Source organism: Bos indicus x Bos taurus, chromosome 11, assembly GCF_003369695.1.
Source record: "Bos indicus x Bos taurus breed Angus x Brahman F1 hybrid chromosome 11, Bos_hybrid_MaternalHap_v2.0, whole genome shotgun sequence".
In the NCBI taxonomy this organism is placed as follows: domain Eukaryota; kingdom Metazoa; phylum Chordata; class Mammalia; order Artiodactyla; family Bovidae; genus Bos; species Bos indicus x Bos taurus.
Window position 1 is genome coordinate 94,246,808 of NC_040086.1, and position 17,656 is coordinate 94,264,463.

At 52.9% G+C, this 17,656-nt stretch overlaps 1 protein-coding gene across 3 annotated transcripts in view; it reads left to right on the top strand.

Annotated features, from left to right (window-relative positions):
- Positions 1-3,336: 3,336 nt before the first annotated feature.
- Positions 3,337-17,656, top strand: part of LHX2 (LIM homeobox 2) — a 99,918-nt gene continuing 85,598 nt past the window's right edge. Inside the window, exon 1 of one of the 3 annotated variants that reach the window (XM_027556232.1) lies at positions 3,337-3,543. Coding sequence is in view for 2 of the 3 variants with exons in the window: in XM_027556231.1 (XP_027412032.1) it covers positions 16,316-16,435 (120 nt within the window). In the remaining variant the exon portion in view is untranslated. Of the gene's footprint in view, positions 3,544-16,237; positions 16,436-17,656 lie in introns of those variants that run through there. The other 2 variants (XM_027556231.1, XM_027556233.1) reach the window with 2 other exon arrangements.

Consider the following 17,656-nt stretch of genomic DNA (forward strand, 5'->3'; position numbering starts at 1 on the left):
TTGTTTATCTTCAATTTATTTTGATTAACATCTCCGTTTTCTTCATTGCAAGTGCAATTAGGTGCAATCTAACAGCGACTACTTTAATTTTGTTGAAATTAAGATGAATAAGTGACGGCTTATGGTGCTTTGTTTAACAAATAAATCATAGTTAAGAGGAGTGTATTAGTAATAAATGAAAAAAGACAGCTTAATTAAAATGCATGGAGCCAGCCTCTTGATGTACATCCAAAATCCAAGTCTGAATTCCAAAAATCAGAGAGAGCTGAGGGTTAAGAAGACCCTCGCTGCTTCTCACAACAGTGATCAGAAGATGACAGACGGCATGTTTTGGTTTGGAGGCTGCTGGGCAGAGAAGAGCAAGGCATACACATGACCCTTGTAAGCTGGTCACACCTTGTCAGCCAACACCACCAGGAACCCAGTGAGAAACCAGACTCGGAAGAACACAGGGAAAGAAGCCTCATCCCCAGGAGGGATCGGCTGCCAAGCCCACACCCTGAATTCTCTCTGGGAACCCACTGAGGGCAGGGGACAGGTTGCCCCTTGCCCCACCCTCCAGGTTCCCTTGGGAGGTGGAGAGCCTAATGCCAAGCCCAGAAACCCAGAGTCAGTCTCTCAGGGAGATCTCCTCCCTGCTGGACTAACAGGGACTTCCCCATCTCTTGATTTGGAAACAAAGTGCAAAAAGTCAGCCCTGGAAAGTTTCCCGTGTGAAGTTTAAAAGCGCCTGTACTGAAGAGGCCGGCTTTGAAGCAGCTCGCTGGGGCCCCTCGGCAGGCTCCTGCGAGTCAGAGGGCCGGCGCGTCTCAGATCCGCCGCAGCAGCCTCGGCAGGGCTGGGAAATGGGAATTGTTTTTAAGCTGAAAAATTACTCGTAGAGCTCACTCCTTTACCACCACCCTTCTTTTGTTCTCAGTCATCTCCTTCCTCCTCCTTTGCCTCCTCTTTTGCTTCCACTTTTTAGTGGCGAGAAGCAGGCAGACCTGGGTTCACATCTGGATGCAGGCTTTTACTAGCTGTGTGACCTCAGATTGGTGACTTAACCTCTCTGGACTCCAATGCTTACTCAGAAAAGGGAGAGCAATGCTGCCTCTGAGACAGTGGTGCTATGAAGGTTAGTCAAGATAACTGCACAAAAATGCGCAGGTCCTGCCTGGCCCAGAGGAGGAGCTCAATAAGCATTAGCTCCCTCCCTCTGTACAGATCCTCCTGTTTCCTCCTGTGTGTGTATTGCTCTTAGCTAGACCTTCACAGACAAGTCTCCTCATCCTTTCTCCTGCCTCACTTACCTCCTGTTTATCCTTAGTCCTTCTGCATTTAAACTTCGCTTTTCCTTTTCATCCATCCTCTCAATGCATGTTACTGAGTGCCCACCTTGTGCCAAGCCCTGTGTGACATCCTGAAGACTGTACAAGGTGAGCAGACCGGAACAGGCCTGGCCTTAAACAGCTTCCAGTCCCACGCCTCAGGGCCCCTTCATTATGGTCATTATGGTTCTGTGTGTCCACAAGTGTCTTCCCTGGGACTTCCCTGGTAGTCCAGTGGTTGAGAATCCGCTTTCCAATGCAGGGGACAAGGGTTTGATCCCTGGTTAGAGAACTAAGATCCCACATGCCACAGGGCAACCCAGCCCATGAACCACAACCAGAGAAGCCCACGTGCCACAAAGAAAACTTGGCACAGCCAAACAAAGAAAAAAACGTGTCTCCCCCATGAAACGAGCACTTTGGGAAGACAAGGGCAATGTCCAGCACAGAACTTGGCACACAGCAGGCTCTCAACAGCTCCTGACTGTTCGTTCCAGCAACAAATGCCAGCTGAGGACACTCCTTTGAAACTGACTGTAAAGGGCACAGAGAGGAAGGAACCATTCCAATACATGGTCTGGGGGAGGTCATGCTCCTGGGGCGGCACAGATGCCAAGGCAAGCAGGTGGACAGTGCTGGGACATGGCAGAGGAAAGGACAAGAGATGACAACTCCCTGAGACAGACCACAGGCAGAGGACACTTATGGGGACTGAATCTGGCTTCACCTGGCTTCCAGTCAAGAAAAGGGAAATCAGGGCTCATAGGGAAACAATGAGGCCTGGCTAGGCTCCTCCTCCATCTATAAGCTCCTCCCTCTCTCTACCTGGTCCCGCCTACCTCTCCAGCCTCATCCCTTTCATTCCTTCTGCTTCAGCTACACTGGCCTTTCTAGGGATATTCCCTTCTGCCTTTCCAAACAACCCCCCACCCCCACCCCACCCCTGAACTTGCTGATCACTCTTTTAAGAACTCTCTCTTTAACAGCACATTCCCAGTTCCTACAAATTGCAAGCCCCACAGCTGACTTCAGGTCTCACCTTGAGAAAACCCTTCCTGAGCCCCCAGCCCAGGTCAGTTTCCCTGGATGTTTGGTTTCAACTGTACTCTCTACTCCTTCATGGCACTTGTACAACTGGCATGAAATAATCATGGAACTGGTATCCAGAGTCTCTCTCTCGGGATAGCCTGCAAATTGCATGAAGACAGACAGATGTGGGTTCAAGGCCTCTTAGTGTGTGATCTTGGGCAAGTCACATCCCTCTAAGTTTCAGTTTCGTCACCTGTGAAACGGGAACGGTAACTACCTCTCTTTTAGGATTGTGGTTGGGATCATTCACGGTATGCCTCATGTGTCTATAGAAGGTTATTTATTCTGTCTAGCTTTTACTCAAAAAATTCATAATGAGGATTACACTGAGGATACAGCTATTCACAAGACAGGTTGTCTCTGAAGCCACATTCCATCCAGGAAACATCTTTGAAGCTTAAAAGTCATTCAGTGTATGTGTGTGTGTGTGTGTGTGTGTGTGTGTGTGTGTGTGTTAAGTCGGGGAGGAATGGGCTTTTTCCTGCTTGGGTTTAAGGACAGGAGAGAGTGTTGCCCTCCTGCTTGGTGTCAGTGAAGGAGGAACCAGCAAGTGCCAGGGCATGAGATGTTGAATCCATCTCTGAGATCTGCCCTGGGGACCACAGATGTTTCTCGCTAGAGGCTTTCCAGACCCCAGAAGAACCCACCTTTGGCTTTTGAGACCCCACGCTTGACCTTCCCAGCTGAACTGGCCTTTTGGTGGCTGTCTGGCCCAGGAGGCTGGGAGACTGGTTTTGCGGGGCACACTTGACACCTGGTGAGCCCTAGCCGCCAGGCAGCTGCCACAGTGACTGCTGCTCTTGGGTAAGTACGAACTCCAAGAGGGACAACCAGAGTCCAGGAACACTTCCCGCCTGCCCTCCCCGCGGCGGCGCCCCTCCCAACCACATCACCGAGAGCGAGCCACTTATTAACTCCTTTCAGACACGGAAACTGCAGCTGGGAGGGAGGAAGTGACTGGTCCGAGGTCTCAGAGTAGAGAAATGGACTAAGTTCTGATTCCGAGGCTGGGGCTGCTGCTTCAAGGCGGGAGAGATACATAGTCCTCCTGAGCATCGGGAGCAAGGAGGGGTGGAGAGTGAGGGGAGGCAGAAAGAAAGAAGAGAGTGTGGGTGATAATGGTGAGAACGACCGAGGAGAGAGGGTAAGAGAATCAGCACCACGGAGGCAGAGAAAACAGGCGCCGCGAGCAAGAGAGCTGGGGACAGCGGGAGGGACTGGGAGAGGAAGGTAGACAGAGAAACGCGACAGAGACCGGGAGATGGAGAGACACACGGGGAGGCGGGCAGAGACGGACCGACGGAACTGCCCGAGCTAGTGACAGTGCGGGGGGAGCGCGCGGCGGGCGCGGGCGGGCGGCGGGCGGGGGAGGAGAGGCCAGGATGCGGCGCCGCGCGGGCCCCCGCCCCCGCCCCCGCCCGGGCCGCACGCGCCCGCAGCCGGATGACCGCCGCCCCGCCCGCGACGCCGGCCCGTGCGGACCCGAGGCGGCCGGCAGCTGGCGGCGCGGGCCGGGCCGGGGAGTCCCGAGCCCCGCAGCGACGGCGGCAGTGCCCCGGCTCGGCTGGCCCTGATTGATTTGTCAGCCGAAGGGATCCGCGCGACGGGTCCTCGGCTTCCCCAAGCGCGAGGCCTCCCTTCCGCGCCTCGCCTGGCTCCCGGGCCGGTCCCGCAGGCTGGAGCTCCCCGCCCCCCGCCCCGGGCCCCGGCGCCCCTCCTCGGCCCCGCTCTCCGCGCCCCTCCTCCGGCTCGGCCGTGTTCGCCCGCGGGCCCTGGGGCTGCCCGCTGCCCCCTCGCCCCCCCTGGGCACCGTGCCAGCACCCCCAGCCCTCACCCTGCTGCTCCCCCCCAGCCCCGCGCCCCCGCCCCTCGCCCCTCGGCCCTGGCCCGGGGCCGCCCGCCGAGCCGGCCACACCCGCGGCGGAGGACTCGGAAAGGTAAGAGGGCTCCCCGGCCGCCCCGAGGGGCAGGGGGCTGCGGACGGGGGCACGGCGGGCACCCGCGTGCCGGACTGGGAGACGCCGCTGCCACCGAGCGGGGACACGCGAGCTCCGCGGGCCGGGAGGGCGCTGGGCGAGTTAGAATCGCATCGGAGGACCCGGTGGGAATTTATGGGTGAGACAGTTGCCCGTCTTTCCGCCCTGGAACTCGGGGGTCTCACTCTCAGACAGAGATCTCTGCCCGTATCTTTTATCTTTTGAGGAATTCTCCTCCTCTCTCACCTTCATCTCAGAGTCTCTAAAAATTTATGGGACCGTTTTCCTCTCTTTTGAGGAATCACCTCTTTGCCTCTCTCTTTTTTCAGGCAAGAATCTCTTCTCATCCCGTTCCCCAAGTAAGCATAGTCTCTCCCTGCCTCATTGAGAAGGATTTTCTTCGTCTTTTTCACTCCCCAGTTGAGAAGCAGATTTTCTCTTCTCACAATTTACCACCGTCGTCTTCTCTCTTACCCATTATGAAGGCTAGAGTTCCTTCTCTGTCACCCTTTCACACCGTTTAATTCTGAGGATGCTGACTCCATTTGAGTTTTCAACGAGGGGATGGACCTGTCTGTCTTTCTGGTGCAGGAGCCAGTTATGGGCACTCCTCACCCAAAACAGGTACCAGCCATCCCCATTAGCCTCCAGGCAAAGGGCAGCTGCCCAGGTGAATGGGGCATCTGTTTCCAGGGGCGAGGAGGGAAGACTTCACCCAGAAACAAAGAATTGAGACCAACTGAGACTGTCCCAGCCTCTTCCAAGACTGAAGAACCCCAGCTTCTGGGCTGAGGGCCCACATGGAGGCTCCCTCCCCCACCCCTTTAACTTTAAAATAGTTTAATGAACACAGAGAGAGAAATCATTTTTTTTTTTTTTTTCTGCGTGGTGAGCAGTCTACAAAGAGAAAGGGTAAAGGAGGGAGAGGGCTTTAACTCTGATCCCCGCAATTAGTTCCCTGGGAGTGGGAAGGGGGGGCAACCTAGGAGCCTCAGTTCTTCAGATACAAAAGCATTTAGATCGCTTTAGACCGGTTAATCCTGAGTCTGGCTCGGGTCTCTTTTGTTTCCCAACTCCATTGTGGGTTTTGTGCAGTTTCTCTCTGTTCGCGTGATTGACTAGCCAATGGATGGTAATTATCCAAATGTCCCCTCTGTCCTTTGACTGACTTCTCCGTATTATGGGCAACTGTCATGCATTCTGTCATTCCATATCATATTACATGTATTATCATATGAAGTCTGCCCCCCTACCCCCGCATATAAAGGAGGGAGCCTCTGCCCAGATGCTGCTGCTTTTAGAAGGAAGGGCCCCGAGAAATTTGTTCTGGGCACGATTCGGAATACAGAGCAGGGGACTCCAGAAATGGGAGGTTCTGCAGGTAATTTGTTTTGCTGGCTGGGGGTGGGGGTGGGAGGTGGTCTCTGGGGTTGGGGTTAGAAAGACTGTGCTGCAGACTTGGAGCAGGCTTGCCAGCTGGTATTCCTCTGACCCAATGATTGGAGCGGTTTCGACAGATTGGAGAAACTTAGAACCAGTTTCTGGTATTTTGACCTCGGAATATCAGAAAAGTCTGCAGGGCTGAGTCCTTTTTGGGGATATTGGAGCTTAGTGGCATGTGCTTAGGACATGAGATCAGCCCTTGAGATCCCAACATACACCCCTTCTACTTGTGTCTCTTCCTAGAACAAGCCCTTTGCACTCTTGTTCCCGTTTCCTGCCAAAGAGACTAGGGACAGAGGAGCCAGCCGTGTCTGTTCCAAACCCCTAGTATCTGATGCTGAATCTCAGAGAAGGGACAAGCTTTTCCAATGATGCTTTTTTTTTTTTTACAGATACACTTAGTGCCCCTTGGTGCAATTGTGCATGCCATCACTTAAGAGGGAGGCAGGATTTATAACAAGGAGGCTTTGCAGATGGAGACTCTGGGGTCCTCTGAATCTGTGGGCAGGACTAGCCTTTCTTCTGCTAAAATGGGGGAAAAAATGTTTTATTATTACAGTGGATATGAAGTACCGCCCAGATGTACAGCCTCACAGTTAATTACCTTGTTCTTCATCAAATATATGAGCAATAAACTCTCCAGGAAGGGAAGGGTGTGTGTGTGTGTGTGTGTGTGTGTGTGTGTGTAAATAGATAGATGAAATCAGGAGAGAGAGAAACCAACACTGTTTTTAAGACCACAGAAAAAGATAGACTGTTTTATAGGAAGCTTGATACACTGCTGCAAGATGCTTTGAATTTTTCGATGATCAAATATACATGATCAAGCTGTGCATGTTAGGGTGTGAGGTGCACTGATGGTCAATGGCTATTGATCAGGCTGTTAAGTGTTTCTGCTCAGTTTTATAAATATAGATGGATCCCAAATGATTTAAAGAATTGGATAGTTAAGAAACTGGCATTCTACATTTCTTTGGAGAAAGGGAAATGGTTGGTCAGTTACAAAAAACACAAACCATTGTTTACTCCTCCCCCCACCCCACCCCCACCACACCTTGTAAAAGGAGAACTTCTTTTGCCAGGGGTATTCACGAACTGAGTAAAAATATTCCAAGTGTTTTGTTTGGGGTCTACTCAAAACAGTCACTTTACTTGAGCATTACACAGGCTCGGAGTCTACTTCCCTCTCTGTCTCTCTCTGTCTCTCTCTCACCCACCCATCCACCACCCCCCCCCCACACACACACAGAGGCAACCTCAATTTTGACCCAGACTGACGTGCTGCTGAAGAGATGGGGAGAGTGTCATTTTGGGGAGTAGGATCCAAGGTCCTTAAAACCGTTCTGGTTAGGAACAGGGTGAACTGGCCACATGGCCTTTCCAATTAGCTGATTTCTCACTAAAGATTTTTTAGAAAAGTGTGGGGGACATGGAGGAGTGAAGATTTAAAGATAACCTCTAATTGGTCTGGAAAAATTCAGCGAACACTTAGACAACCTCTCTATTTCTTTTACATTCTCTCTCTCTCTTTCCTCCTGTCTCTTTCACTTTGCCTCTAGAAATTAAAAGTGGACTTTGAAAGGAAGAGGCAATGAGGAACAGTTGAGAAGGGGAGAAAAGAAAGCAAAGTCTTTATTTTTTAAAATTGTGTTGCATGGCAGTCTTATTTGTAATCATCCAATTAGTGGTTTTGTAAAAGGTCATGTTCAAGAAAATCAGCCTTCACCTAGATCAGTAAAACTTAAGCATACAGACAATTTATAGTTACGTTTTGGTTTTACATCTGTAAAAGACAGAGAGTGTGGATTTTAGATTTTTCTGTCTGGAAATAGCTTTTCCATCTAAGAGCCCCTCACTGGGGGAGCTCAGGCATTCCTATTGATAAATCCTCCCTGAAAATGGAACTGAAATTGGCATCCCTCAACAAAGTTGATTCACCTAGAAATGGATGAATCAGTCCTGATTGGGTGGACATGCCCTTTCACCTCATTGTGCCTGACCTATCACTTAATTAATCTCTCCCAGATGCAGAGCTGTTGACAATGCCAAAGATAAGCAGTATTTTGAACAAAGCAGAGAGCTTTTTAAAGCACAAGGCACAGGGAGGTTTGATGCTCTTAAAAATTTGTAAACCATCAGCATTTAGATGGAGTTTGTTACAGCTGAGACTCAGAGATGGTCCCATCTTTGCTAGAAACTTTCTAGGCTTTTCTTTAACTGCTGGTATCTATCTACACTCATTTTCTACCTCTCTTTTCTGTCTCTGGATCCCTTCTTCCTGCCACTCCCTCTCTCTGGATTCAGGCTATCCACGGCTAGTTTTCTCAAGATTGTCCTCTGCCTCCCAGCCTTGTCCCTGCCTCTTCAGATGCTTTTGATAGTATTAGGGCTATCGAGGTGGTCAGCTTCGAAGGCTTTGGGTGACAAAATATTGACTGCATCTTCTAGTGCCTTATGAAGGACATTTGTGCTGCAGGCACCTTGGTGACATACAGGGAGTAGTTCATTAATTAAAAGACTTGCTAATTGCTGCTTAAATTACTATACAGAGAGAATGAAATGAGTTTGTAAAAAATGACAATTTGGGGAATTTTTTTTTTTTTTGCCTCAAACATTCTTATAAGCAGGTCCTAGGAAATGTGTTGCTTTTACTCATGCCTCTATCGTCAACTATTCAATTGAGCTTCAATTAATGATAATATATGGTCTGGGATCCTTACTGGGCTGACTGATGGAAGAGCTTTGTTGAATTTGGTGCAGGTGGCACTGTTTAATAAGCACAGGAAAGAGTGAATAATGTAGTGCTTGGAAAGAGAAGTAAATGCAAAATAGATCGCTCTAATTATGGCAGCCCCCAGAAATGGAGATGCAAGCTGAAATGGCCAACTACCCGGGAAATTCCAGAGATGATTGTCCCCTGCCTTTTTACTTTTGAGGACTGATGGTAGCTTAAAAGTAAATTTGGATGAGCTCATCTGCTTCAACACAAGCACAAATTCAAAATCTAGGTCTGATGACCTATCCACATTTGCGTTAACTGTCTAGAAGCCTTTACCAGATAGTACAATTCAGCTCTAAAACAGGGCCATCTGAGCATTCCTTCCTGCAAGAGATCGGCACAAGCTCATTACTACCAGTCTTCATGCTTTACTGCAAAGTGTCAGGAGATTCTGTTTTTGTTTTTGTTTTGTTTTGTTTGAATTTCTTTATGCCTGGGAAAATGAGTCTATTGGAAATCAAAGTGTGAATACTTGAGCAAACAGAATTTCCCATATACCTGCAAGGGCCCGTAATGATTTTCATTCATGCAAAGATAATCGATGCAACATTAGTTGTTTTAATTAATGGAAGAATAAAAATGGGGGAGGGGGCAAGAGGTTGGGCTTCGGTTGAAGCTTATGTGGGAAATGACTCGTTCCTCACCTAAGGAGACAATGCCGGCTGCCCAAATAGCAGTAGAGGTTTGCTAATCAAGCCAGTGGAAAGTTGGGCTGGGGTAGAGAAAGGGCTCTGCTGAAAGCGCAGGGAGAGACGGTGACCACGCTGAGCATTTTCCCTTCCGTGCAACCTCACTGTTCCCCTCAGAAATGTACCAACCACTTCACAGGAGAGGAACCTTCTTCCTTCCCAGGAAGGTGCGATTTGTGCTAGGAACCAGTATGTTTTGTGATGGTAAAATAGTGCCAGTGGCTGGGAAGCCAAAATCAACATTCCTTAGCCGGGATTAAGGAAGGGCTGGGGCTGAATACTTGTGAGCTTCAGGAAATGGGCTGATGGACCAGACTGCGTGTGCTAGATGTGGGGCAATCCACATGCAGTAATGTGTCCTGTGTGTGCTGAGAGTCTCTGGTTGAGGACTTGTGGGAGAGCCAAGTCCAGCATCTTTAGCCAAAACCCCCTCTTTTTGTTCTATGGAAATGTTTACCAAATCCTCCTCCAGTCTAGTCAGCGCTAGCTGCGTACCTGCGTCGATTAGTGTATGTGAAGCTTATAAAAGGTTTATGAGGGAACCTTTGGTTGGAAATAGAGTTTAGGGGTATACTGCTGTTAGAGAGGGGTGGCAGAGATGTCTCTGAATGGAGAAAAGACTGTGGTAGGAATTTTTCCAGATTCAAGCGCATGTAGATACAAGAGTTGTCAGTCAAGAGTTCAGCTGCCTCCTCCCCCAACCCCACTTTTTTTCCCCATACAATCTTCCTGATTTTCCTTTTAGCAAAATGTGGTTCCCTGTGTGAGGAAATTCATTGCTTTTAGTTGTGCTCCTACCTAAAAAGCAACCAGATTAACAGAATGAGCAAAATTCTAGGACTAGGGTCCCTTCTAGGACTGAGTAGTATTCTGGGTTAGGTTAAGAAAAATCACTCTCAAGCAATAGTGGTAGGTACACCAGTTTTAAAAAATGACACGTTGCAATATTTACTTTTTTTGTGTGCTTCCAGGGCAGTTTACATCTTGCATGGAAATTAGAAGGTAGAGAGATGCAATTAGCTTTGTGTATTTGTTACAATAGTGCTTTCGGAATAATCTGATCTGACAGATTTACATTGTTGACAATGTGATTTAAGCGGACCCAGATACAAACTTTCCCCACCCTAATCAATAATGGTAAATCCTCTGCTGAGATGAACACTCTCCAGCCTAGTATATTCATATTTTTTTTTGCCGATTCCCTGTAATAAAATTGAACATTTTGTCACCACTTTGAGAAACACTGCCAAACACCTTAAAACACATGTCACACGCCAGCAGCCCCTCATTTCCCTCCTCCGGGAGTTTCTACATCTGGAATCATAATCACAGATAAAAACCTTGACAAAATTGCATCTGAGCACATTCCTCTCCGCAGCCTTTACTTTCTCATAACATTTAATACAATATTAATACCTGCTACCGAAAGGCAGGAGGGAGAAAAGGGCTGCCAACCTCCACGTTTCCTGATGCATCATGTTCAAACCTGAAATTCACACTTCGTGTTTCATTTTAAGTTCAGTGCATTTAACAGGGCCCTAGAGAGAGGGCCCTGGTTAGTTCCCCAACCTGCTCAGCTGACGCCCTGGGAGGCGGTTTCGGAACTGTTCAGATCGCTGCAGGGATAAGAGGAGGAGGAATTGGGTTCTTCTCTGCCTGAGTCGGGCCAAGCCATTTATCTATCAACAGACGTGGTATTCTTCCTCAAAAAAACCTAAGAAGCAGCTAATTTATATTGTCAGTATGAGTAACCAGCAGATTTTCGGTAAGGTTTGACCAAGGCAAAAAGAGTTGATTTCATAAAGTGGCCATGCCTGAGCTGATTTGCTGCTGACTGACAGCCTCTCACATCAGTATAAAACACTCCCCTCTTTGCCTCTCCTGCCCAGGCCTGGGTAGAAGGGGGTCATTTTTGAAAATATGAGACTTTTCTGTCATCCTTGTGACTCGGCTTCACCCTATCTCTTCTTGGAGATGTCCACAACCCCACATTCCTGCATGGTGGCAAGGAATCACCATTCCTCTGCTAAACAAACTCAAGACAGAGGTTAGAGAGAAGGGGAAAGTGCAGGGAGCTTTCCCCACTGGGGGGTTCCTGGGGGCTGTGTGATACACTGGAAGTGGGCTTTCAGTTGGTAGTTTTGTTCAGTCCTCGCCATTCTCTAACCAGAATTAGAGTCAAGACAGACCCCAGCAATCCCAGGGAGCCCAACCAGCAATGCTCCCTCCCCTTTTTAAAGTTTTTAACCACCAGATTTTTGAAATGAATAACTAGCACCTCTAGTAGCAGCCTCACTGTAGAGAGACACACCCCCATAAACACACACATACACACACACGCACGCACACACACACACTTCCCTAAGCAAGACCTACTTCACAGCTGAGCAAGGTATATAATTTGCTGAAGGGTGCAACCCTGAGAACAGGAGACATTACACTTTACTCAGGGAACCGAGGCAGGCAACTGGCCCTGTGACTGCAGCCAACAGCTCTAAGAACACAGTTCCTCCTGCTGCAAGGCAGAGAAGAAACAGTTGTCTTCACCTCTTTCTTCTTTGCAGTTATTATCCAAAAGGCTTTCCCCACCCCAACCCCCAGCACCATCCTCAGTGTTTCAGGTCATCCGTTGGCTGTGCCCAAAGGGGGTCCCCGGCAGGCCGGTCTGGGGCCAAAGAGGGCGGCTCCCCCTGCGCGGAATCCTTCCCTGGTGGCTCCCAAATCAGGCGTTTTCTCTGCCTGCCTTTCCCTCGGGAGAGACTCGAGAGGCTGCAAAAATCTGGGCGCCCGTTCGCTCGCTTGTCAAGAAGCAAACTGTCTTCACATTCTCCAAGAGCAACATCCCTGCCTAGGAAAAGGAAAGAAGAGGCAAAATAAATAAAACCAGTTAATGTTGTAGTTAACTTGCAAATCAAGTAAATCTGTTGGTGCCGTATTTGAGAAATAAACCATCAGAGCGTCACAGCAAACACACACTTCTGAACGTCTTCATTTTGATTTAATGGTATATCAGCGTCAACTATCGCTTCCTCTGCTGGTACACACGGCCTGATGCCGCGGGAGGAGGGTGCCCATGTTTATCACCGAGTGAGATGACTAATTACACCTTGTCAATCACCGGCTATGAAGACATAAAACCAGCGCGCACAATGAAGTAGTTGCCTGCAGCGTCAATTAGTTGGCGATTCGGAGGTTATTGCGTGGCCCTGCTTTGGCCGCCTCTAATAACGGGACAGAGCGCCGGGAACGGCGCACTGATCAATCACCCTCCTTCCGCGGCTACCCGGCTCCCGCCCCCTCTTCCCCCGCCAGGCCCGGCCTCACTTTCTCTGGGCGGCATGTGCTTCCTCCCTCCCGGCCCCGGCTCCGTGGCGCCGGCAGCCCCGGGAAGTTTCCGAGCGGCAGCTCCGCAGCCGGCAGCCCGGAGCCCCGCAGCCTTCGGGGAGCGCCAGGGCTGGTGGCCCCTTTGTTGGAAGAGGCGTGGAGGGAGAGCTTTTGTTCTGAGTTAGTCACGGTGGCCGGCTGGAGGCTGCTACCTCATTATGCGCCGGGTCTGCCTGTCTGCGAGGAAGCAGATGGTGGGGAGGTAGGCAGCGGCGAGAGTAGCCAGACCTGAATTCCGTTCACCTGTCACCTCCCACAGAAGGCAGGTTCAAGCGACCTGGGGAGTCCTTTCCCGTACCTGGGGGAGGGGCGTCGAGGGGCCTCTGTTTCCGGCGCTTCCGAAGGTTCCATTTACCTGCGGATGCCTGCTCCCCCCACCCGCCGCCATCCTCGCGGCTGCGGCTTCTTGCACCGTGTAAATGTCACTCACGTGTCAAGATGTGTGTTTACAGCCTGTTCCTCTCCTTGTTTAGTCTCCGTGGACAGGGCTCAGCGGTTGTGCGATGTTCCCCTCGCCGCTGGGGGAGATTAGCAAAGTTACCGGCCTCTGAACTCAGGGCTGGGGTGTGTGTGGTGTCGGGGGCGGGAGGGGTGCCCAGATCCCGTGGCGGGAATTGAAGTTTGAGCCCTTTGCCGACCCGAGCGCGTCCCAGCCAGACACGGAGGGATACATACGCGGGCGCACCCGGCGGCAATCCTGTCAGGGAATTCGGGGTCGGTCGGCGGTGGGTGTGGTGTGGGCTGTTGGTCAGAGAGGTGGCGAAGAAAGCGTGTGCTTACAGACATGGGGGAAGTGAAGAGCCGCAGGGTGTGTTTCCACCTTTCTGGGGAAGCCCGCGGCAAAGAGTAACCGAGTGCTCCTCCCCCGCCCCGCAGCTCCGAAGGGAGCCAGCCCCTCGAGTTCTAGGAAACGCATTGCATCCTTCCAGCTTGGGCACAGAGATGTACCACGGACAAACGCTCAAGTGCTGTTACATTTTTTTTCCCTACCCGTTGGGCAACCTCCCGATGAACCCCGGTGACTCCCAGATTAGATCTTCATTCCCTCCTTTCTTTGAAAGAAAGTGCCCCAGATGCGTCAGTAAAACATGCTTATGTGTACGCGTGCGGGCGTCAGTGTGCCTGGGCGCTGGCCTTGTGCAGGCGCTAGAGCACACACACGTCTGTGTGAACACTCGCGCACGCGCGTCTTTGGGTTGATGGTCCGTTCCTCATTTGAGGGCATCTGTGCGTGTGCAGCATGTACACACATTCTTGCAACTTCGAAAGTTTTGCAAATATGCAAAACATGGTCTCAGAGAACCCTACACAGGCATCTCCATAGAGTTGTCTGAGAGTGCAACTTTACCTATAACTGCAATTTTCCAGTGTATAGATGCATCCTCCTGCCTGGCATTATATACTTACACTCGAAGTGTTTGCCAATGAAGATGAACATGTGCATTTGCACACAAAGCATGTCTGTGCTTGGGCATTACAAGCTCACATGTAGTTGTCTGAAATTCATGTAAGACTTGTGTAAAAGTATGTTTTGTACAGCCTCAGTTCTATGCCCTGTAAGGTAAACTACACAGATCCTGGCTAGCCCCTTACCTCTTATTGGCAATCAAGTCACTGCACACGAACCCGCCTCCAAGGCAGAGCCAGGAGACTGAGGTTCTGTAACTAGCTCATTCAGTTTTTCTCCACAGTCACTTTTTATTCCCTAAATCCCTCTTCATCACCCACCCCGTCACTCCCAAGAGTCTCTTGGTGGAGCTTGAAGTCTGGGGGTTGGGGTGGTAGTTGGGACTCATGCGGCAGGCCAGGTTGTTGGAGAAGTGGTGCAGCCAAGCTGCAGGAAGGATGCCCTTCAGTAACTGGTCTGTGGCATGAGGCACCCAGCGGACAGCGCAATGGGCCTGTGGTTTTTAAGAACCTCAGTGATACCTAATGTAGCTCGGAGTGGGAAAGTTTTTAAAGGGAAGAAGAGAGGAAAGGAAGTGATGAAAGAATTTCCTTAGTGCCTACTATGTTCCAGGCATTTTACATTCGTGATCTCTTTCGCTCATCACATCCATGTGGAGAGGGCTTTCTTGTCCCTCACTTAAAAGATCAGAAACGGGCGTAGGGAAGTTAAGTCACTTGCCGAAGTTTACACTGCAAGTCAATGGCAGAACTAGGATCCGAACCCATGCCTTTCTCGTTCGTAAAGCCACGCTCACACTCACTCTTCCAGGTTGGAGAGAGACCGGGAAGAGAGAGTGGGAACTACACGCCGGGCCATTAATTGGGCCGTAGCTCGCTTGGAGCCAGGGTAAGCTGACTGGCCGCCCTCCCCGGGAGCCATAGCTCCCGCCGGTTCCTGCCGCTCTGGCTCAGCCGGGTCCGCAGGAGGCCTGCACGGCAGCCCGCAGCCTCGCAGCGCGAAGCCCAGGCGGAAGACAGGACTCGGCGGGAAGCGGCCGAAGGCTCCCCGAGCTCTGCTTCAGGCCGGCCTTCCCAGGCTTCCCCAGCCGGTGCCCGAGGGGCGGCTCCGGGCCGAGGGATTACCCGAGGGAGCCCTTCCTCAAGCATCTTCTGGCGGCTGCGCCTTCTTAGGATGGAGACGGCGGGGAGAGAAGGTTTAGTTTTCCTTCCCGAAGAAAATCGCAGCAAACTGTTTGTAGCTTAAAACTCCAAACCCCGCGCTCCCCCTCCTCCCTCGCTGGCTCCCGCCCCCGCCCCCCAGCCTCGCCCACCAGCTCCCACCATCTCGTCGCTCCTCTCCTCCTCTTGCGGTTCCCCTCCCTCTCGGGTCTCCCGCCTTCCCAGAGCACGCGCTGCCGGGGCCCGGGGTGCCGGGCGGCCAATGGCGCGGCGGCAGGACGTGATGTCAGGCGCGGCTGTAGAAAAGGCGCGGACGCTTGGCTGGCGCGGACTGCAGAGCCGGGGCTGGGCTCGGCGCGCTCTTGGAGAGCGTTGCGCGCGGCGGGGCCCGCGGCCGGCGGCTCCTCCTCCCACTCTGCTCCTCCTCCTTTTTCTCCTCCTCCTCCACCTCCGCCTCCTCCTCTTCCTCCTCCTCCTCTTCAATTCTCCTGGTGTCTCCGCTCGGCTAGCTGGCTCCGGAGAAACCCCTACTCCCATAGCCGACCCAGCGCCTAAGCGGGTCGCCTTGGGCTGGGGGCACACCCCGGGGAGGGGAGAGGTCCAGGCAGCTGGGCCGCCGCGGGCACCTAGTCGCTCCCTAGTGAGCCCCGACCGCAGCCGTCGCCGCCTCGGGCAGAGTTTGCGCTCCTGCTTTGCGCCCGGGGCGCCGAAGCCGGGCGGGCAATGCCCGCGGCGTGAAAGCGCCCGCGGCGGGGGCCGACCTCTGCCCTGGTCTCCTGCCCCCTCCCGCACCCCACCTCCTCCCCCACCCGCCCCGTGCCCCTGTGACCCTGGCTTTGGCGCCGCCGCCCAGGCGCCCCGCGATGTAGCTGCCCCCGCGCCTCGGCGGGAGGCGTCCTGGCCCGCGGGCGCCCGGGGCCCAGAGCCCGGCCTGGGGGCACAGCCGAGCTCGGGCGGGGCCGGGGCCGCGGTGGCGATGCACCGGGCCCGTTAGTGCGGGGAGCGCCAGGCAGCTGAGGCGGGGGGCAAGCCCTCCCGCGGAGGAGCCGCGCCCCCGGCCCCGCCGGTCCCGCCGCGATGCTGTTCCACAGCCTGTCGGGCCCCGAGGTGCACGGGGTCATCGACGAGATGGACCGCAGGGCCAAGAGCGAGGCTCCCGCCATCAGCTCCGCCATCGACCGCGGCGACACGGAGACGGTAGGCGCACGGCTGCGGGGTCCGGGCCAGAAGCTGGGACGCGGCCGGATCGGTCTGCGCCTTTGCTCTCCTAAGTTTGGGGGCACTTTGGGGAGTGTCCTTCGTGCCGCGCGGGACTGGACGCTGGGGATCTGCGGACAGGATGCAAGGCCCGTAGCTCCCGGCTCACGGGAAACCCGGCTGCTGGGGCGGAGGAGGGAAACAAGGTTGAGACCGAAATTTCAGACCCTAAAGGTGGAAGAGAGCATTTCTCCCGAAGTGGGAGCGAAGTCCTACCCGCGGCCCGATGGCTCTCTTCTCACTTCAAGGGGCTCTTTGGTCGCCAACCCCGCGCTCTCCTCGGCTCTGGCCGCCTTCGGCGCGGGGAAGGACGAACCAACCCGGCAGCACCGGGGTCTCCAGCCGACTGGAGCTACTCTCCGCCTCCTGGCAATCGGGGTTCCCGTCCCAGCACAGTTTCAGAGGTCGAAGTCTTCCAGGCCAGCGCTCTTCGTTGTTCGCATCTCGGGCCTCCTGGCTGGCCTCACTCGGCCCGGTTAGGGCTGGCCGTTCAGGCTCTGGCCTGGTTCTTGTGGAAGGAGAGTCCATTCGGATCTCCACACCTGGCTCCACCAGCCCAGCCCCAAATAGCCAGTTCCTTGCCTCCGACCTTCCTGGGGGCCAGACAAACAGACACTGCCCAAGCCAGGCCCCGCAGTGCCCTTTAGAGGCCAAGGAGGTGGGGAGCAGCAGCGAAGCTTCTCTGCTTGGAAAGCGAGAACAGCAGCCCCAGTGCCTCTTGTTTCCAAGCTCTTCTTCCGGAGTTGTACCCACTCAGCCTGTCAGGTTAGGAGAGGATTTGGATTGGGCCTATCCTGCGTTGGGAGACTTTGAGGGTGCCCATGCACCACACTCAGCCTCTCTCAGGACCTAAGAGGGCCCCAGCCAATGTGGCAGAGGTGGTAGCCGCGCGCTATTTGCCCTGGCCTAAACCTCCGGCTTAAGAATTCAGAGATCACTGGGGTTAGGGGCCAAGAACTCGACCGAGTCTCTGGAGAGGAGTCTGGGTGGAGGGTGACTTTTATAATGGTCATCTTATCCCTTTTCTTGGGGCCCAGCAGAGTGGCTCCTTTAAGAAACAGTTTGGGGACAGCTTTTGGAGGGCTTGGCTGAAGTAGCCACGACTGCCCCCAGTCCCCCAACGAAGCATGAGCCCTTCGGGAAAAGAGCAGAGGGGACAGG